Genomic DNA, 20,430 nt, shown 5'->3' on the forward strand with positions numbered 1-20,430 from the left:
GACCTTTTAAATAAGTGTATAATTAAATGTTGTGTGAGTGTTTAATGTGTCGTTAGAGTTTGAGTTTTTTAACATAGTTTTCCCTTACAAAGAACCCAGAGCAATATTTGTTTTATCTTGGTTGCACTTTCGGCAGGTAGGATAATTTTGCACACTCCTGACATCCCCGGTAGAGGACTGAATAGATACTACCAGAAAAATCATTATTCATGCTTATCCGAATATGATGCAGTTTTTAGAATCACAGAAATTCATTAATGAAAGATCAACTACACCCAAGCTCAATCTGATTAAAATAAGATCTTTGATCCGCTCCGTTATAGTTATGTCGCTACTTTGTGTAGATCAAAGATCTTATTTTAATCAGTTTGCTCCCAAGATATGATATTTTATATTATTGTGACATGTGGTGCTCCTAGATCTGGTTTCTAGATGATGAAAGAATTGCTCAAATGTTTCCTAACAAATACAGCGCATATATGGGTTGCAATTCACTAAATACTTAAAGGGTACCATGAACATCCCAACAGTAGGAAGATGCCGACATTGGTTTAGCAGATTGTTTGGCTTCCAACTCAACATTTTGTATTCTTTCAAATCATGTTGGATATGACAGATTTATAAAGTTTTGTGGGGTTTTTTCTGTTGTTTTTTTTTAACAGTAGGGGTTACACAGTAAACATATGGACATGCTTAATATATGGTGGATTCCGTTGTTGTTGGCATTTGTCAAGAAAAATCTCCAATCACAGGTGAAGTATTTAAGTTGATAAGTTATTAATCGTTTTATTAGCAAGATTCCAAAATTCTGGGAAAAAAACTTAGACTTATTCTACTGAATGAATTGGAAAGAACTATACGCATAAATGTATAGAAAATATTATGTGAATAGTGAGTAACACACACACACACACACACACACACACACACACACACACACACATATATATATATATATATATATATATAGTCAAAAAATCAGGAAAAAATCAGGAAAATATGCAGTTCCAAAATATATTTAAATCGCTAGCGCTTTCTGGATTTTATCATCCAGAAAACATCCATCCTCAGATGAATACAAATATTCAATATGTTTTTACGCGTATTTATTATTATAATAAATTATTTTCTCAACTAATTTTCATATAGGGATTTCCGGCAACTGAAGTTGAATCCTGTCCCACAACCAAAGAATCTTGGTATAGGGCTGGTTTCAGGTTAAACTGCTCTGAAGATGAAAACAACAAACTACAATATCTTTGCATTCCAAACGAAAAGAAAACAACGCTACTCGAGTTCTGCTATGATAAAATTATGGGTTTATATGAAAAAGGTAAATATAATTGAAATATAGGTATGGATCTATATACATGTACGTTTTACGCATGTTCAATTCCAAATTCTACTTTATCGACAATAAGAATATTTTCAGACCATTTGAAATAAAAGCAATAAGAATAATATTAAAAAATAATGATTAATTATTGTTAAAAAAAATATCGATATACATAATATCTGTTCTCTGGTGTCTTTTCTCTCGAATTTACCTGGCTACATGTATATCAAGTCGTCAAAAGTAAATATTGTTACTTTCAAATGGTTAGTATGATTTATGAGATCTATTACTGTTCCTTATCTTCACATTTTCATTATACCATTCCATAGAAAATTCTTTAAATTCGAATTACAAGTGTGTCATATCATACAACAGCAGTGTTGGCCTTTTCGCAGGAAATTGTTTATATCTAAGGAGGGATGGTTTTTTGGATACAAAGAATTGCAGTGCATTTGTCAGTGGATGCCCGCAACACCACTACCTCAGCAGTACTCTATACCAGTGTAGGTATACTTATATGGCTTTCCTTATCATCCTTACCTAGTACGTTTGTAGAACAAATTGGCGAAACTGGTCACGAGATTTAAATTTTGTGGTGTTTTCTAATTCTATTTTCAAATTTTTTAAAGTGAGAATTATCATCGAAATTGATACTACAACAACATGATCCTAATAGTTACTGATTTGTACTTGATCTATTGAGCTGCTTCTTACAAAAATGTTATTTCTGAAATTGATCAGTTCGAGTTTAATGTTCTACGGATTGACATAAAAAATTGTAATTTTCCTGTAGGTTGTGTCTTTGAATATTCTAATCGTAGTTGTATTTCCAGTTTCAAGCTGTTTGAAAATTAACAAAGAAAAAAGGTGCTACTTGGCAGAACCTGATTGTCTTCTCAACTCAAGGTAAAAGCCGACACAGCATTGAAATCAAAAACAAAACATTGTAGAAAAACATTTCAGTTTAAAGTCAGCATTCCTCAAATTCTATGGTCGTTATAACGATACATAATTTGCCAATTCAACCTATCATTGAGTCAAATGCTGTCTGGCGTGTTTCATAACGATTGTTAGGCCGTTCGTGGTACATTGATTTTGACTACGGATGACTCTGTTTATCTGATCAAGATATAGGGCTCGTGGCGGATGACCAGTCGATAGGGAATGCTTACTCCTCCTAGGCACCTGATCCCACTTCTGCTGTGTCCATGGGTCCGTGTTTGTTCAACTCTCTATTTTGTGTTGCTTATAGGAGTTACGAGATTCATTCACTTTTCAAAAAATAGTCTTAGTAATTCCCCATTAAGATATAGTATGTTCAGTTTCCATGACGTGAGTGGTGGGGATGTGACATTGATGTTGTACGCAGGGAATGCATACGTCACGTTGTCTGGGAAATGCAGCAGATATAACAGAGAAGCAAACTTCAGATATTGTCAGTAATTTCAAAACACACCCAACAGATAAATTAACAATTAATTAGAGCTAATTAGAGCTTTCCATGATGATATCGTATCAGCAAACATTCAGTGCTACAAATTGTGGCACGTCTTGTTTTATTTAGAACGAGAATGGCCCGGGTTCTATCAAAATCTAAACCAAATTTACATGCACTCTTATTTTAATACAGATGATGTTTAAGGTAAGGTTTGCGAGGTATTACTGTGCCGCCTACAATGTCATGTTGCATATCAGAATCTTCAGTAGGAATTATTCTAAAATTTTATGAGTTTTCACAGAAATGTGCCCATGTCGTTTTTTGACCAGGTAGGCTACTGCTTCTGCGTATATCCAAGTTGACGGATAAGTAGTCTTTCTAACCAATCTACACCTTCCGAATTCAAAGCTGCATTTTTATAACGACCCTACAATATACCTTTTCACATAAAATAAATACACAATGAAAAAGTAGTGCATATGTTGAAAAAGTTGACAGGTTGACAACATAAAATGATATATCACAACAAAGGTCGACAGATTGACACCAGAAATCTTTAATGTACATGTATCACAACTAAGGTCAACAAGTTGACAGGAAAACTAAAAGATATAAAACCAAATTGTTGATACAAATACCATGGAATCCGTGGATATGTATTTCAGAAGTCGATAGATTAACAACAATATAGAAAAAAATCAAATAATTGATTTCCCAGATCAAATAAACATCATGATACACACCCTGTACATATACTGTATTATTCACTTTACCATCATGAAGGTCAACGCTGCATAAGGTCAGCTCAGTCTCTTGGTGCCAGTATTACGAATTATAACAACCATTTTTGATACCCGCTAAAGCCCCGTTCACATGCTCTGATTTACTCACGGGATGCAAATTCTGCATATATGCAAAATCTGCACCCGGGTGTAAATTTGAGCATGTGAACGCAATTGCATATATGCAAAAGTAAATATACATATGTGCAAATATACACCCGGGTGTAAATCTGACCAGATGCAAATTTACTTTTGCATATGTGTATATTTACTCCTAGTGTATTTTTCGTCATGTGAACGCACACACCGTATACAACGTCACACTCGTGGAGTCGTCACTGTGGATCACGAGGGATCGGTTCCGAAAAGGAGCAAACGCATTATCACCGAATATGATATCACTTTTCTCATAAATACATCGTATTTCTGCAAACATTATATTGTATAGAGTGTCGTAGACATATCTTGATCAATCAAATTTGTCACCTAAACAGTAAGGGAAAATCCTCCTTCTCAATCGAAAATAATCCGCCATCTTTATCAAACTTTGAGAATCATTGCCATTTGACCCTAATTTGTTAAGTATCATGTGAACGCTTAGCAAATATACTTTTACGCACGGGTGCAATTTTTGCACACATGCAAAATTTGCACCCCGTGAGTAAATCAGCGCATGTGAACGGGGCTTAAGATAAGAAGTGTAAATATGCCACATGTTTGAAATTAATCAGATAGCTCATATGGCGAATTAATTTTTTTTCAGCATATTATATTCTTACCCCATAGACCCGTCAATATGTCAACCTGTCAACCTATGTTTGCTATATATCAGCATATGAAAAACTTTGATTCCCTACTGTGGCACCTTCCTACCTCCGGGAATCATGATTCAAACAAACTTAAATCTATTCCATGTCAGGAAGCTTTCATTTCAACTTTTCTGGCCGCGTCCAACCTAAGACGTTAATATAGGTAGTTACCGCCCTTCTCCATACGCTCGGCATTTAGAAGTGAGAATCTTGCTTAATTTGATATCAAGGGGACAACAATGCAATATCTATATCTTCAATGTTTGGGGTTTCCACGTAAATTTGTCGTAAATTTCATCATTTCCATGTCTCCTCATTAGCCCGAAACTGTCCAAAATACCTTTCTTTGAAATAAATTTGCTTTTCTTATTCCAAAGCTTGATGTTTGTGGATATCATTTGACAGACGACTGCCACTTTCGCAGCAATGTTAATTAAGGTCTTGGTAGTGGCGGATCTAGAGGGGGCGAATGAACGTAAAGTAAAACTTACAAAAAAAAATCTGTTTTTACAATGTATGTCGACAAAATCCATGTCGCTAAATGCAGATGTTCCTTAGATAGACAAAATTAAGAATTTCTTAAGATATGCTAGAGAAGACCCTTCTTTTGAACTGTACCGTGATCATATTCGCATGACCCGATATAAGTTCATTCAATAAAACGCGTCAACGCAAGTGGAAAATGTCATAGCATTGAAATACAAAGTAATGAGAGATGTACAGTGTAATCAACAGGAAAAAGGCGGTGAAATAGTTTTAAAATGTGATGGATTTGTTTTCAGTAAGTAACGTATAATAAAGAGAAGATTAACTAGTAGTGATTATTCTCAAATCCTATAGACAATACAAAATTGAGAACACGGCAAACACTGAACACACCAGAGGTGGGATGAGGTGTTCTACATACATGTATTATAAGTTTTTTAAAATCTAAGCAGGCCACTGACAAACAGGTTCATGTTCCAGGGGTTTCAGCTGTCTCGTTTAAAGTCGGCCTTCCGCAAGTTCTATGGTCGTTATAATGATCTAGTTTGCCAATACAACCTGTCATTTGGTCAAATGCTGTCTAAAGTGTTCCATCCTAATTGTTAGGACGTTCTTTACACACTGGTTTTGACTACAGACTACTCTATTTATTTGATAAAGATATAAGGTTATTGTGGATGTGACCGGTTTACAGGGGATGATTAGATTAGTCCTCCAAGACACCTGATTTCATGGTCAGTGTTTGCCCAACTCTTTTTGTATTCCTTATAGGAGTTATGAGATTGATCACTGTTCGTTATCTTCACCTTTATAGGAGTTATGAGATTGATCATTGTTCGTTATCTTCACCTTTTCATTGTTTTTTTAGAAATATACGAGTATCTTTATAACAATCATAGAATTTGTGAAATGCTGGTTTTCAATTCATTTGTCAATAGCCTGTCTCAAATAGAAAATTGATTATATGCAGAATATATCCAGCGTGAAGGTGATAATAGAATTTTGCGACATAAATGTATGCTAACGTCTTTTTTACGCACTTTGTTTGTCTTAAGCATTGGAAAATCAATTGATTTTTAATATCAGTTAATATCATATCACATCACAGTGCTCTAAGCCGATCTTCTGTTTACTCATTTCTTATTTTCTTTTTATTAGTATGAATGACAATATGGCACATGACTCTAGCATTACAACGGGGCACTCTAACTATAGCACCGCTATAGAAAACACAACGAAGGGGCAATCTAACGATAGCACCGTTATAATAGAAGCCTTTAACAGAACCTCCTCGGGATGGATTACTGCTGTTGTGTGTGTTGTTATCTATTGCCTGGTTCTTTTCATCGTTGTCATCTTTATCAGAAGACGTAAACCAACACGTGGACATACTGACCATGCCATACGGTATAGTCAGGTCAAACAAGACGATTCAGAAGGATGGCCTAGTAGTAAGGCAAACTTAACTATTTTCATTTTGCTTATCTAACAAGAAAAAGTAGAGACGTTCTGTATTCATTTCCAATTCTTTACAAGGAAAAGTAACTATACAAAGATGGTCACATACCTTAACTAAAACTGTATGCAGTGAAATATGTTTTGTTTGTGTTACGTCCCATCTAGAATTGTGACCAACTGTAGGTGAAGTACTACAAATTTAGACCTATATGCTTAGCGCTCTGTGCCGTAGCAGTGAGTGCTCTTTAACGTTCCAACGCCTGACATGACACGGGAACTATCACGACCGGTCTGAAAATATGTGTAAAGTGATATCAAAACCCATATACAGGAACAGCATCTTACAACAATACAATGTATCTGTAAACTTCATACATTGACATGTTCATCTTACAACAATACAATGTATCTTTAAACTTCATACACTGAAATATTCATCTTACAACAATACAATATATCTGTAAACTTCATACACTGAAATATTCATCTTACAACAATACTATGTATCTGTAAACTTCACACACTGAAATGTTCATCTTACAACAATACAATGTATCTGTAAATTTCATACACTGAAATATTCATCTTACAACAATACAATGTATCTTTAAACTTCATATGCATCTGTAAACGTATTACACTGAAATGTTCATCTTACAACAATACAATGTATTTGTAAACTTCATACACTGAAATATTCATCTTACAACAATACAATGTATCTGTAAACTTCATACACTGAAATATTCATCTTACAACAATACAATATATCTGTAAACTTCATACACTGAAATATTCATCTTACAACAATACTATGTATCTGTAAACTTCACACACTGAAATGTTCATCTTACAACAATACAATGTATCTGTAAATTTCATACACTGAAATATTCATCTTACAACAATACAATGTATCTGTAAATTTCATATACTGAAATGTTCATCTTACAACAATACAATGTATCTGTAAATTTCATACACTGAAATATTCATCTTACAACAATACTATGTATCTGTAAATTTCATACACTGAAATGTTCATCTTACAACAATACAATGTATCTGTAAATTTCATACACTGAAATATTCATCTTACAACAATACAATGTATCTGTAAATTTCATACACTGAAATGTTCATCTTAAAACAATACAATGTATCTGTAAATTTCATACACTGAAATATTCATCTTACAACAATACAATGTATCTGTAAATTTCATACACTGAAATGTTCATCTTACAACAATACAATGTATCTGTAAACTTCATATGCATCTGTAAACGTATTACACTGACATGTTCATCTTAAAACAATACAGTGTATCTGTAAACTTCACACACTGACATGTTCATCTTACTATACAATGTATTTGTAAACTTCATACACTGAAATGTTCATCTTACAACAATACAATGTATCTGTAAACTTCGTACACTGAAATGTTCATCTTACAACAATACAGTGTATCTGTAAACTTCATACACTGACATGTTCATCTTCAGCTGGAGGAGTTACCGCTATTTTAAAGTTAGCAGTTTCAGCGAAATATGCAAGCTTAGCAACTTAGAGATTCAGGGTTCGATCTTCCGTAGAGGGTTATTCTAAACAAAAGACAAATCAAGAAACATCACATAATACAATTTGTAAGAAAAACAATCCAAGCACCTGACTACGAGTACATGTTTTTATGTCTTCTTTTGAAGCTGTCAAACAGTACAGAAACAAGTTAATGCTTAGTCAGAAGATGGCAGACAGAGATATGATCTGGCGAAAGAACGGTGACAGGATCTGCGAAAGTAGAGACAAATACGTGGTGGATTGTGGGGACTTATTTATCTTGAACTTGACGAAGGAAGATGAAGGGGTGTATCAGGGATTTGAAGAAACACATAATCTTAAAACAAAACCCATAAAACTTGGTATATATCGTCCCAAATATCTGGAATGTCCAACATTTTCTTGACTTAAAAATTTTCCAATGACAATTATAACAATGCAACATTCAAGTTCTGTAAATATTCATAACACAACCATCGAAATCAACATGCCATTTAATTTCATTTTTGCATTAAGTATAGGTTCCAAATGCTGTTCTTTAATTGTGGATCCAGGCTAGATTGGTCCTAGGTACCACTGCTCGTAAGAGGCGACTAAATGCGCTGGTCCTTCGGATGAGACTGCAAAAACTGAGGTCCCATGTCACAGCAGGTGTGGCACGATAAAGATCCTCCCCTGCTCAAAAATCGTAAGCGCCGAGCATAGTCCTAGATTTTGCAGCCCTTCACCGGCAAGATGAAGGTGAAATCTTCATATGCGTGAAACATTCTCAAGAGGGACGTTAAACCATATTCAATCAATCATTCAATAGTCATCAACATGAGTTGATTTCAATTTTCTTGTATTTCTTTCGGAACGATTGTTGCACTTACTTGCTTACAGGTACATGTACAGTGCGTTCGTAATGCTCATTTGTTTTTTGGGGGTACTTCATACATGATTTTATCAAACTTACAAAAATGATACCTTGTTTTATAATGTCAGTTCCTGATGGTTTTCAGTAAATAGTGAAGAGACAATTACTATTGTACACTTTTAGAGCAACATTTACATTGATTTATTCTAAACTGATCAGAAAGTTTGTTAAAGATTGCGATTTAAGTATAGATATAGGGCTCACGGAAGGTATGGCCGACAGGGGGTGGTTACTCCTCCCAGGTACCTGATCCCACTTATCCAGGGGCCTTTTAGCAGGGAGAGATTTTTATCGTGTCATATCTGCTATGACGCGGGACCTCGGGTTTTGCTTCTCATCCAAAGTGCCCCAGCCCCCTTATTTAGTCGCCTCTGACGACAAGCAATGGTACTGAGGACCTATTCTAAACCGGATCCCCACAAGGAAATCACAATCAGTAGCACCGACAAATATGAAAGGTGAAGATAACGAACAGTGATCAATCTCATAACTCATCTAAGCAATACTAAACAGAAAGTTGGGCAAACACGGACCCCTGGATATACCAGAGATGGGATCAGGTGCCTAGGAGGAGTAAGCATCCCCTGTAGTCCGGTCATATTCACTGTGAGCCCTATATCTTGGTCAGGTAAACAGAGTTATCCGTAGTCCAAATTAGTGTACCAAGAATGGCCTAACAATCGGTATGAAACAAGTCAGACAGCATTTGGCCCAATGATTGGTTGTATTGGCAAACTATATTGTTATAACGACCATAGAATTTGCAAAATGCTGACTTTAAACGACTGTTAAAACCCATGAACCATCAACTTGTTTGTCAGTAGCCTGCCTTGATTTAAAAACTGATCATACGCAGAACAAGCTCTTGTGTATCGAATCAGTTGAAAGATCTAAACACCATATGCAGGTGATAATGGAATATTGCTACATAAATATGCGAAGTTGACGATGGAGAAGCTGAAATCATCCCGTTTATCATAAAGTTGAGTGCTTCAGATGCATGTAATCATTTCCTTTTGATGTGATCTTAAAATCCATCTTTCCTTTCAGAGATTCATTACTTGACACTTTTTAGACGGACTGTTGTCACTGGTATCTTTCGTCAAGACTCAATATTTAACACTATATGCTACACTGATTGCATATGGGACTCTAAGATTCAGGAAAATTCTCCCTGTGAAATTCTCATCACGCAAAATGCCATCATGGGAGAAGAACCATCACAACAGATTCGTAAGTCAATTTCGAGTTCAATGGGATATGTCGAATTGAGATATGAATGAAAATTCGCATTTTTGATAGATAAAACATCGTCGAGATATCTGAATGTCGACTTGAAGAAAATAGCGAGATATTTTTTTTTTCTCGTGTAGAAGCTTTTGAATACATTCTGTAGTAGCACAATTCGTGCCTATGGAACTACAAATCTTGATATTTGATATTAAAATAACATCAATTGTAAGAAACGTAGTAAAACATGTTTCCGTATTTTACGCTGGTGAATAATATTTCAGGTGTGTATGCAGCAACATTTTGTTTTTTAGGCTCTATATTTACAACTTTTGACGGAGACCAGAAATTAGTATTTCATGCAGCTGTCCTTCTGAGCACAAATTGTTCGTTGATTTGGAATATACAGGAGATAAATGAAGCATGCAATGTTTTTATGAAAAATCCATCGACAGTAAGAGCCAACCAGAATATAGCATATCCATGGATTGATCGTACAGTGGAAGAATGGCGGACAGCAGCAGCTCAGTGGAATGATAGTCTGGTCTTTTCACCAGAGGACGTGATATTTGTTAATGATGACGTAGAGTGGGAGACACTTTCCGTGATGTTTCAAAATTCTCTAGCACCGCGTGAGCTGCTCAATCATATCTTTGAAAAGAAACTAACGAAAGTCCTATTAAAATACTTTCGATTAGCCGGATACCAACGACAAGAAAATGAAACATGCGTGTTCTTACCGACTAAATTTCATGAAAGATTTTTGGAATGTATTGTGAGTGATTATTTCAGTAATTGCCACACAGAGTCCATGGAAGACGTGACAAAAATAAAAGGTACTATGAATATATTATTGGTCTGTAGTTGAATGAAGAGCCATTGAACGTCATCTATTGGATGTTAAAATTTGCATTAAAGGGACATGGACACGATTTGAGCTCAAAATTATCAAATTTTATTTTTCCATTTTTAATGATTAGAATGCTTAACTAAGGTATTTCTAATGGTCATCCAAATTTGATTGCCAGTTGTCGATATCCATGGGAGATATAGAGCTCCCGCTTCTTTGTTATGTAAACAAGGCTCGTGCCATGTATTGTACAGAATTATATTTTGAATTGCAGCATCCTTTGACCTGCGTTCAACTACTCATCTGGGTTACATTTTTTCCTATTTTCTCCACACTGGCGTTCTGTCGGAAAAATTTGTAGACAAATACTTTTGCACTTTTGGGTACGAAATGGAAAAAGATGAAAGATGTATTTGTCTCCCTTCTGAACTGACTGAGAGGTTGATAGAAGTACTCGGCATGAAAATCATACTACACAAAACTATCAAGGATGACAGCAGTCATTCACTGATTAGCGAGAAATGTAAGTATGAATATAAATCCACTAAAATTCAGATATCGTGAAAATTAATCCCCGTTTGCTATTAAAACTGGAGTTTAAACCACGATCAAAACACTCAACATAGTGTTAATTGTATAATATCATTATTATTAAAACCCATGGGTTATTAAAACCTATGATATACCAAATCAACATACGGTAAACACACATATTTGAAAATATTTATCTTTAATTATTTGAAGATATCATTAATTTATGTTAAACTTATACGGTACCAATTTTGATGCACCAGATTCGCATTTCGACAAATAACGTCTCTTCAGTGATGCTCAACCGAAATGTTTGAAATCCGAAATAACGATAAACTTGCTAGAGCTACTTAAGGGAAAAACAGAGTGCCAAAAAGTGGACTCAAATTCGTCTAAGGATAAGAGCTATGCGTGAGAAAGATAATCCTTAATTTTGAAGTGAATTTCTAAATTTTATAACAGCGATTAAATATACATCTGTATTTTCAAGCTAGTAATGAAGTACTTAGCTACTGGGCTGTAGAGACCATCGGGGACTAACAGTCCACCAGTAGAGGCTTCGGCCCAGGGATCATAATGTTAAACTTATACGGTACAAATTTTGATGCACTATTTGATGCGTGCAACAATTCAATTAATGAATATAAATCCACTAAAATTCAGATATCGTGAAAATTAATCAAATGATTAATTATTTCTTCTAGGTCTGGATTATTGCGCGCATTACTTGATGATAGCGTTAATTATTGTACTGAATTGATGCGCACTATACTTAAATTGTTACTCTCATTAAGCAAGTTAGGTGCTGAGCTTTTGAGCTCAACTGCGCAGGATGCTACAACAGAGTATTCATTGGTTCAATACTGATCCTATTGGTGCAAGCAATTTACACATCTATTACTGAACCCTATCCAATTGAATAAAAATTGTGTCAATTAAAATTTTGACAGGGTTTTGTAGGGACTATATTATGTGGCGAAAGGATGATTTATCAAAACAGTTCTAAATCTGCATGGTATTAGTTTCTGTTTCATCCACTATACCTTCTATTTTTATACTCAGATACCTGTATTTCAGTTTCATATTTATAATACAAGTAGTTAAGACTTGGAATTAGTTCAAATGTTGTAATTTATTACTTCATAGTTATTTCGGATTTCAAACATTTCGGTTGAGCATCACTGAAGAGACATTATTTGTCAAAATACGCATCTGGTGCATCAAAATTGGTACTGTATAAGTTTTACATTATGACCCCTGGGTCGAGGCCTGTGCTGGTGGGCTGTTAGTCCCCGAGGGTCTCTACAGCCCAGTAGCTAAGTACTCCATTACTAGCTTGAAAATACGGATGTATATTTAATTGCTGTTATAAAATTTAGAAATTCATTTCAAAATTAAGGATTATCTCCCTCATGCATAGCTCTTATCCTTGGACAAATTTGGCTCCACTTGTTTGGCACGCTGTTTTTGGCTATATTTAGATCTAAAACTTCATAGTTATTTCGGATTTTAAACATTTCGGTTGAGCATCACTGTAGAGACATTATTTGTCGAAATGCGCATCTGGTGCATCAAAATTGGTACCGTATAATTTTTACATTTGGTTGATGTATGTTCGAAACAGAACACCGATTCTTAAACAAGAGGTCCAGGGGCCTTATAGGTCACCTGAGTATCATGTAACAACCTTCCGATGTTTGAATTAGGTTTGTGTTTAAATATAAGAATTTTACTTTTGGATGGAAGAAACATTGAATAGCTATGTGGTCATGAAGTACATGTGTCATTTTAAAAGAAGATTTTTTAAAATTATTCATTTTGATGGTTTTTGCCCCACCCCTCAGGCCCCAGGGGGGCAGGGACCACGAATTTCACAATTTTTGTTCCCCTCTACCCACAGATGCTATATGCCAAAATTGGTTGAAATTGGTTCAGGGGTTTCAGAGAAGAAGCTGAAAATGTTCAAATGTTAACGCACGACGCACGACGACGGACAAAAACAGAAGATTTTCAAAGAAATATTGCATGTTCACTATATAATCAATCAGCCCCGCCTTTGCACCAGAACCCCTGACCCAGGGGCCATAAATTTCAGTTTTGAAAGAAGCATCCTTGATCATCATTATCATACTATTAGTTTGTCTACTTAATACCCAGCAGCAGAGGAGAAGATTTTCAAAGAAATAAAATGCATATTCACTATATGATCAATAGGGCCCCACCCTAATACCAGAACCCCTGACCCAGGGGCCATGAATTTCACAATTTTGAAAGAGGCATCCTTGCTCATCATAACCATGCTATTGGGTTGTCTACTTAATACCCAAGGACAGAGAAGAAGATTTTCAAAGAAATAATGCATTTTCACTATATGACCAATAGAGCCCCACCCTAACACAAGAACCCCTGCCCCAGGGGCCATGAATTTCACAATTTTGGTAGAGGGCTGAACGCTCATTATAATTATGCCCACAGTTTGGCTTCTTGATGTCCAGGAGTAAAGAAGAAGATTTTTTAAAATTACACTCATTTTGATGGTTTTTGTCCCACCCCTCAGGCCCCAGGAGGGCAGGGACCACGAATTTCACAATTTTTGTTCCCCTCCACCAACAGATGCTATATGCCAAAATTGGTTGAAATTGGTTCAGGGGTTTCAGAGAAGAAGCTGAAAATGTTCAAATGTTAACGCACGACGCACGACGAACGACGACGGACAAAAACAGATAGCAATAGGTCACCTGAATGATTCAGGTGACCTAAAAATTAAATCAATTTACTTTAAATTTTGTATAATAATCCAGTATTTCGTCAATATTCTAAAAAGTTATCTCTGTTCCCCGTTTTTTGGTTGTTGTTTTTTTTTTTACTTCCATCGTAAACTTTCAGACAAGACTTTGAATATTATGTGAAATTTTAGAAATTTACATTACTCCTAATACATGTATGTCCTTTTAACTCTCACATTTGATGGGGTTTTTTGCATATCAAGAGCAAAAAGGTCGATCTATATTTATTTTCATTACTAGCATTAAACTTTTTATATGTATTGTTAGAAGACATGATTATATGTATATATTTATTTTATGTAATGATTGATTCGTGTTGCTTATATTATATTAATTGACAACAACAGACAAATCAAGAAATCTTGAGTCAATTTTATGTGCAGAAAGGTCATGTTCAGAACACTGTAGCTTATTAACAAGCGTTGCGACCCCAGTTTTTCTTTTTAACTTTCCTTCAATGTTGAAATATAAAATACACTTCCCAAAAAATTGACATTGCTCCAAATCTCAGGTGCGAACACTTTTAAATAAATTGATTAAATCAACAATTAAATCAATTCGCGCTATTCATTTGAGGAGAGCAATAATTCAATTAATGCGTGCATCAATTCAATCAATCGCAGACTATTTCAATTAATGTGCACAATAATTGTTGCTCTCTTCATTGAATTAATGACATCATTAATTCAATTGATACGCGCAGTAATTATTAATCTCTTTAATTGATTCAATGATATCATTTAGAAAGAGCAACAATATAATTAAAGATATTTCCAAGTCAACATCCATGTATATTATAAGGAACATATTCTAACCAGGACCTTCATGATACAAATTCCGTAAAGGAAAATTATAACTCAATAAATTTCATTAAAACACATTTGAACTGATCCAAAGTTTTAAAATCAAAGTTATCTCAGTGTAACTAGTTGGATACTTGTCTTAACGTAATCTAACATACAGTTGATAATAAATACAAAAAAGTTCATTAAAACTCGAAATACATGTATTCAGTAATACCGAGGGAAGCATTCATCTCATATTTGAACTTGTCACTCAAGCACAGTGGTTCTGTCTGTGTTGCTTTCAGTGCAAATTCCAGAAGAAATTTTACAGTGGGGATACGAAGCCCGGACACGGTTTTTAGAAAACTTAAAACGTGGAAGTTCTCCGATGTATCGTGCCAGATGTTTGATAGTCGGCTGTGCTGGGGCTGGAAAAACTACAGTCCTCCATAACCTTAGAAGAAACAGCAGGGTAGCAAGAACTGACACAGAGGGAACCATAGGAATGGAAGTTTATGAGGATGTGTTTGATATAGGAGAAATTGGGGAACACAGCACTCTGTTGGGTAAGTCGTGCCCATGCATTCTCTGTGTTGGAATCATATTATTGAATATAATCATTCTATTCATTGTTGAGCTTGGTCGTGACAACGAATTCAGAAGGAAAGCTCCATCTTTCATTCAGTATCATCTACCATTCCAAGGCAATGCAGTATCATTGGTAGATTGGTGTGAACTGGAATATGCTATTAGCGCAGTTGTCATATCATATTCAGTTTTGGCACTAAGATATTAAGCTAACATATATTTTAAACAAATTCGAATTGTACTTACTGAAATAACCGTGCACATATTTGCCTAACTTTGATTTCGCTTTTCATAGACTGTTTTGTTATATATATATATATATATATATATATATATATATATATATATAATTTTATATATAGATTCTAACAGATCTTCCAAAGATATATGCAAATGGAAAAAAGGATGCTGGAAAAACGAGATAGAAACCGAAGGCACAATAAGCGTTATGGACTTTGCAGGACAGATGGCCTATTATGCATGTCACCAAATCTATCTGTCACGGAGAGCAATGTATCTACTTGTAATAGACATGGCTAAGGACATTCAGTCAGAAGTTGGGTCGAATGAAAGGCACAATGTCAAAGATTCATTGTTTGAGTATTGGACTTTTTATGGTACGATATTGATCATTTCCCCCTTAATTCGGGTGTGTGTTGCGTTATGCGCCAGTAGGTGTACAAATAAGTCAATAGAATCACACAGTGATTGAATGTACATGTTTCATAGCAAACGTAGTACTGTAGAATCATTAGAATTCTTGGTGGCTCAATTTTCGTGGAATTCGTGAGTACCCCTAACCCACGAATTTACATCCTCAACGAATAAAGACAACTAGTATACAAGAATCTTACAAATATATAAATCCACGAAATTACGTCCCCACGAACCCGTAAAAATTCAGCAATCCCCGAAAATTGGCCCCCACGAATTTAAATGATTCTACAGTATTATGTCAAAGTCGCAGATAATGGTGGGGGTTTTATAGCCAGGTAAAAAATACACATTTGAACGCTAAGATTTCATCTGTTGATAACGTCTTCCCATATCAGATTACTGTATACATGAAAGTTATTAACACTCGTAGTTTGGTCAATATGTACGAGGACTGTTCAATGTGTAATGTGTATTGTACCACAGCGCAATAACACTTTGCACGTAGAAGATGATACTCTTGAATAGCCCTATTCAATACCTTTCCAACAGTATAAACACGAGCCTTCAGCTCCACATAGTTTTAAACTTATAGTCATTTCAATAGAGCCAGTCGTTGACCACTGTTGTAAAAATGGTTGGGAAACGGGCTGAGAATATTGAAGAAATTAGAGCTTATATAAAGGTTCGTACAAAACTCGGTCATTCGGTAATGCAGATTTTTACTGAATTGGGGGAAGTTTATGGGTCTGATAAGGTATCTCATGAGACAGTTCGTAGGTGGAGAAAGAAATTTCTGACTGGCACAGCCTCCGTCAAAGATGCAGCAAAATCTGGCCGACCTGTGACAGTAATAGACAAGGCAAATGTCTCAAAAGTCAGGGAAATAATTGAAAGTGATGGTAGATACACAATTCGTGATATTGCCAATTGCAAAGCTGTTGGCATATCGCTATCGCGGGTGCATTTCATTTTGAAGCGTATTTTGAAAGTACGAAAGATTTGTCAGATGGATGCTGCATATATTGACAGATGACCAAAAAATGGGTACGAGTACAAACCACTAAGCAAATGCTCAAAATGTTTCGCAAATTCAATCGAAGACAATTTGCAAACATTGTTACTGGTGACGAAACATGGATTCACTATTTCGAACCCGTAAGAATAAATTGGAAACAAAATATGGCTAACTAAACACGGTAGACGACCCGTAGTTTAAAAAAACCCACTAAGTACAAAGAAGGTTCTTTATTGCATATTCTTCTCAGGTGATAGTATAGGCGTACAAATTCCGGTGCCGAAGGGCAAAAGTGTTACAGGTCGGTATTACCGAGATGTTATGCTAAAAAAGCTCAAGAAATATTATCATAAACGACGCCATGTGTCAGGATTTAGGCATGTTCGTCTACTTCATGATAATGCTCCATCACATGCATCTGAGCTTGTGAAGCAATTTTTGAAGTAGGAGAAGGTTACTGTCTTGCCACACCCACCATACTCTCCAGATCTAGCCCCATCCGACTTTTTACTTTTTTCAAAACTTAAAAAATTCTTATATGGTCGTTGTTACAAGTCCCGACAAGCCCTTGGCTCAGCCATCAGTCAGTGCCTCAGAGGTCTACCTAAATCAGCGTACCGTGACACATTTCAGAAATGGATTCAGAGATTGAAATTATGTATTTCAAACCGCGAAGAATACTTTGAAGGGATGTAATGTTCATTTCACTATTAGAGTCGAATGCTTTTGAGATATCGTACAATACACATTACACATCGAACAGCCCTCATATTCTGCTTTCATTCATGAACTGCATTTTGCTTCAGATTATTATACATTTTGGTTACAATCCATCCTGACGTACTGTGGCCATTCGAGAGAAAACAGCAAAAGCGTAGAGACGCCCGTGATAGTTATAGCTACGCACAAAGATTGCATAGAGGTATAGTGCTGCCGAGTTATCTCCCTTGATGATTCAAGCGCCAAGTAAAATATCGATAAATCAATTAACATCAATAAATCAATATTGATTTCCTGTTGCTAGACCTTTTCTTTAATCTTTTGCTTGTCCAGATTCATTGTGTTGTCTTATTTTAGCATGGGGCTGATGATTTCCCAATGAGACTTAGAGAGGACATGCCTAAAAACCTACATAAAGTGTTCAATCATAGGTTACATCGATATCATGAGGTGGGGCTTCCACCAAGGAGGAAATCAAAGGAACAGCTCACTGAAATTGAAGAGATTAGATGTCGCATAGCAGAAACAGCAAAATTACTTCCACATTGGGGAGAGAGAGTACCTATTAAGTGGTCTGACTTTGAGATGATTTTACGCCAGAAGAAGGAACAAAAAATCTTATCTTGGGATGAAATCAAGAACTCCAGAGGTTTGGATTTCTTTGTGCGAGAAGATGAGTTGAAAGATATGTTGCGATTTTATCACGAGATTGGAATGATCCTATTTTTCCCAGATGAACACCTCAGAGATGTCATAATTATTGACATACAGTGGTTTGTTGATGCTTTCAAGCATATAATCACTGACAAAAAGCAAAACGCAAGAGCCTTCATTCTTGGAGAAGAATGGCACGAATTCTATGAAAATGGCATTATAACGGAATCACTCATACTAGCAGTTTGGAAGGAGAAAGTCGATAGAATTTCGTATTCATTGTATGAAAAGCACAAGAATAAGATAATGCTGTTCATGGAAAAACTAGGAATACTTGCCAAGATAGATGCTGATCATTATTACATCCCTAGTATGAACAAAAGGGACCTCGATGTTCCAACCTTAACAAGGGACTGGGAGAAAACATCAATATTGTCATTTTACTTCCTGACATTTTTACCCCATTTCTTCTTCTACCGATTGGTGGTGGCTTGCTTTAGCATATGGAAGCCAATTCAAGACAAAATGACCAAAAACGCATCTTTATTCACTGCAAATGAAGCTGCAGGAAACTACATCATTGCAGTTGCTGTAAATAAGACATCTATACAGCTTCAAATATATAACAAGAGTAATTCAGTCCTTGACACAGAAAAGATCATACAGATTCGAACCCAGATCCACAACATGATTGATAAAATAACAACAAGTTTCCACAGAGGGGTGGAATATGAAATCGGATTCCACTGCCAATGCAAATCAGTCGTCATAACCGAAGATGACGAGAACTACTTCATCCGTGAAGATAAGCTGATGAACATTAGAGACGAACATACCCCGTGCCCTCTATCGGGGAACAGGCACAACAAGACGCTGACAAAGGGGGAGTCATTACGTTTCTGGAAATGAAGGAAAGACAGGACTCACAGATTTGATACATTGTCTTGAAAACTCATTCAGTTATATCTTATTGACCTCGAGAAGCACCATACAGACATTTGGATCTAATAAAATGGTAGCTGATATCTGCAGAGAAAAAATGATGCATAATAATTGTCGTCATCATGACATAGGATTTCAACTGCTCAAGAAAAAGTTTCATTTTTATGCCCCCCCCCCCCCCCCCCCCCCCCCCCCCCCCCCCCCCCCATCAAAGAAAAGGGGCATATTGCTTTGCACCTGTCGGTCGGTAGACCACATGTCTGCTCAATATCTTGAGAACCACATATTTGATCATAACGATATTTCATATGTCGGTTGGTTATGAGTAGAAGATGGTCCCTATTGATTTTCAGGTCAAAAGGTCAATCCACTCTGGATATAGGAAGATACTGTCCCCTCAATATTTTTTAGAACCCTTTCCTTGACAGACATCATACTTGGCTCACTAGCACATTGTGAGTAGATGATCCCTATTGATGTTAAGGTCAAAGGTCACACTGGAAATCGGAATACACTGACTGCTCAATGTCTTGAGAATCCTTTGCTTGATAGATATCAAACACTGGCACATCTTAAGGAGTAGATGACCTCTATTAATGTTGAGGTCACATGGTCAAAGGTCCAGCTTGACATAGGAATATACTGGCCTCTTAATGTCTCGAGAACCCTTTGCTTGACATAAAACTTGATATATATATGTACCCTGAAACATCTTAAAGGGACTGGTTCACGATTTTTGATTTTAAAAAAATTCATATTTGATGGTAAACATTAAAAATATAATTCATTTAATGTTGACAGCCAAAATTTTGACCTTTTGAATGTAAGAATTAAAGCAATATTTTAGCCTTAAATCTGTGTTATGTAAACAAAGACTCAAGTCT

General features: G+C 35.8%; 1 protein-coding gene across 1 annotated transcript; it reads left to right on the top strand.

The window, feature by feature from the left end:
* The first annotated feature begins 1,737 nt into the window (after positions 1-1,737).
* On the top strand, positions 1,738-19,709 carry LOC125676190 (uncharacterized). Its single transcript, XM_048914086.2, has 11 exons — positions 1,738-1,839; positions 2,170-2,242; positions 6,010-6,302; positions 8,019-8,234; positions 9,839-10,021; positions 10,333-10,854; positions 11,143-11,391; positions 15,276-15,536; positions 15,921-16,175; positions 18,037-18,152; positions 18,308-19,709. The coding sequence occupies exons 3-11, from the start codon at positions 6,011-6,013 to the stop codon at positions 19,511-19,513; spliced, it is 3,300 nt and encodes a 1,099-aa protein (XP_048770043.2). The 5' UTR covers positions 1,738-1,839; positions 2,170-2,242; position 6,010; the 3' UTR covers positions 19,514-19,709.
* The last annotated feature ends 721 nt before the right edge of the window (positions 19,710-20,430 follow it).

Source organism: Ostrea edulis, chromosome 3 (genome assembly GCF_947568905.1).
Source record: "Ostrea edulis chromosome 3, xbOstEdul1.1, whole genome shotgun sequence".
Classification (NCBI taxonomy): Eukaryota; Metazoa; Mollusca; class Bivalvia; order Ostreida; family Ostreidae; genus Ostrea; species Ostrea edulis.

Coding starts and splice junctions, on each gene's coding strand:
- LOC125676190 (XM_048914086.2), top strand. CDS start 6,011: ATGAATGACAATATGGCACATGACTCTAGCATTACAACGGGGCACTCT. Junction 6,303..8,018: donor TTCAGAAGGATGGCCTAGTA/GTAAGGCAAACT, acceptor CTTCTTTTGAAG/CTGTCAAACAGTACAGAAAC. Junction 15,537..15,920: donor GGAACACAGCACTCTGTTGG/GTAAGTCGTGCC, acceptor TTTTATATATAG/ATTCTAACAGATCTTCCAAA.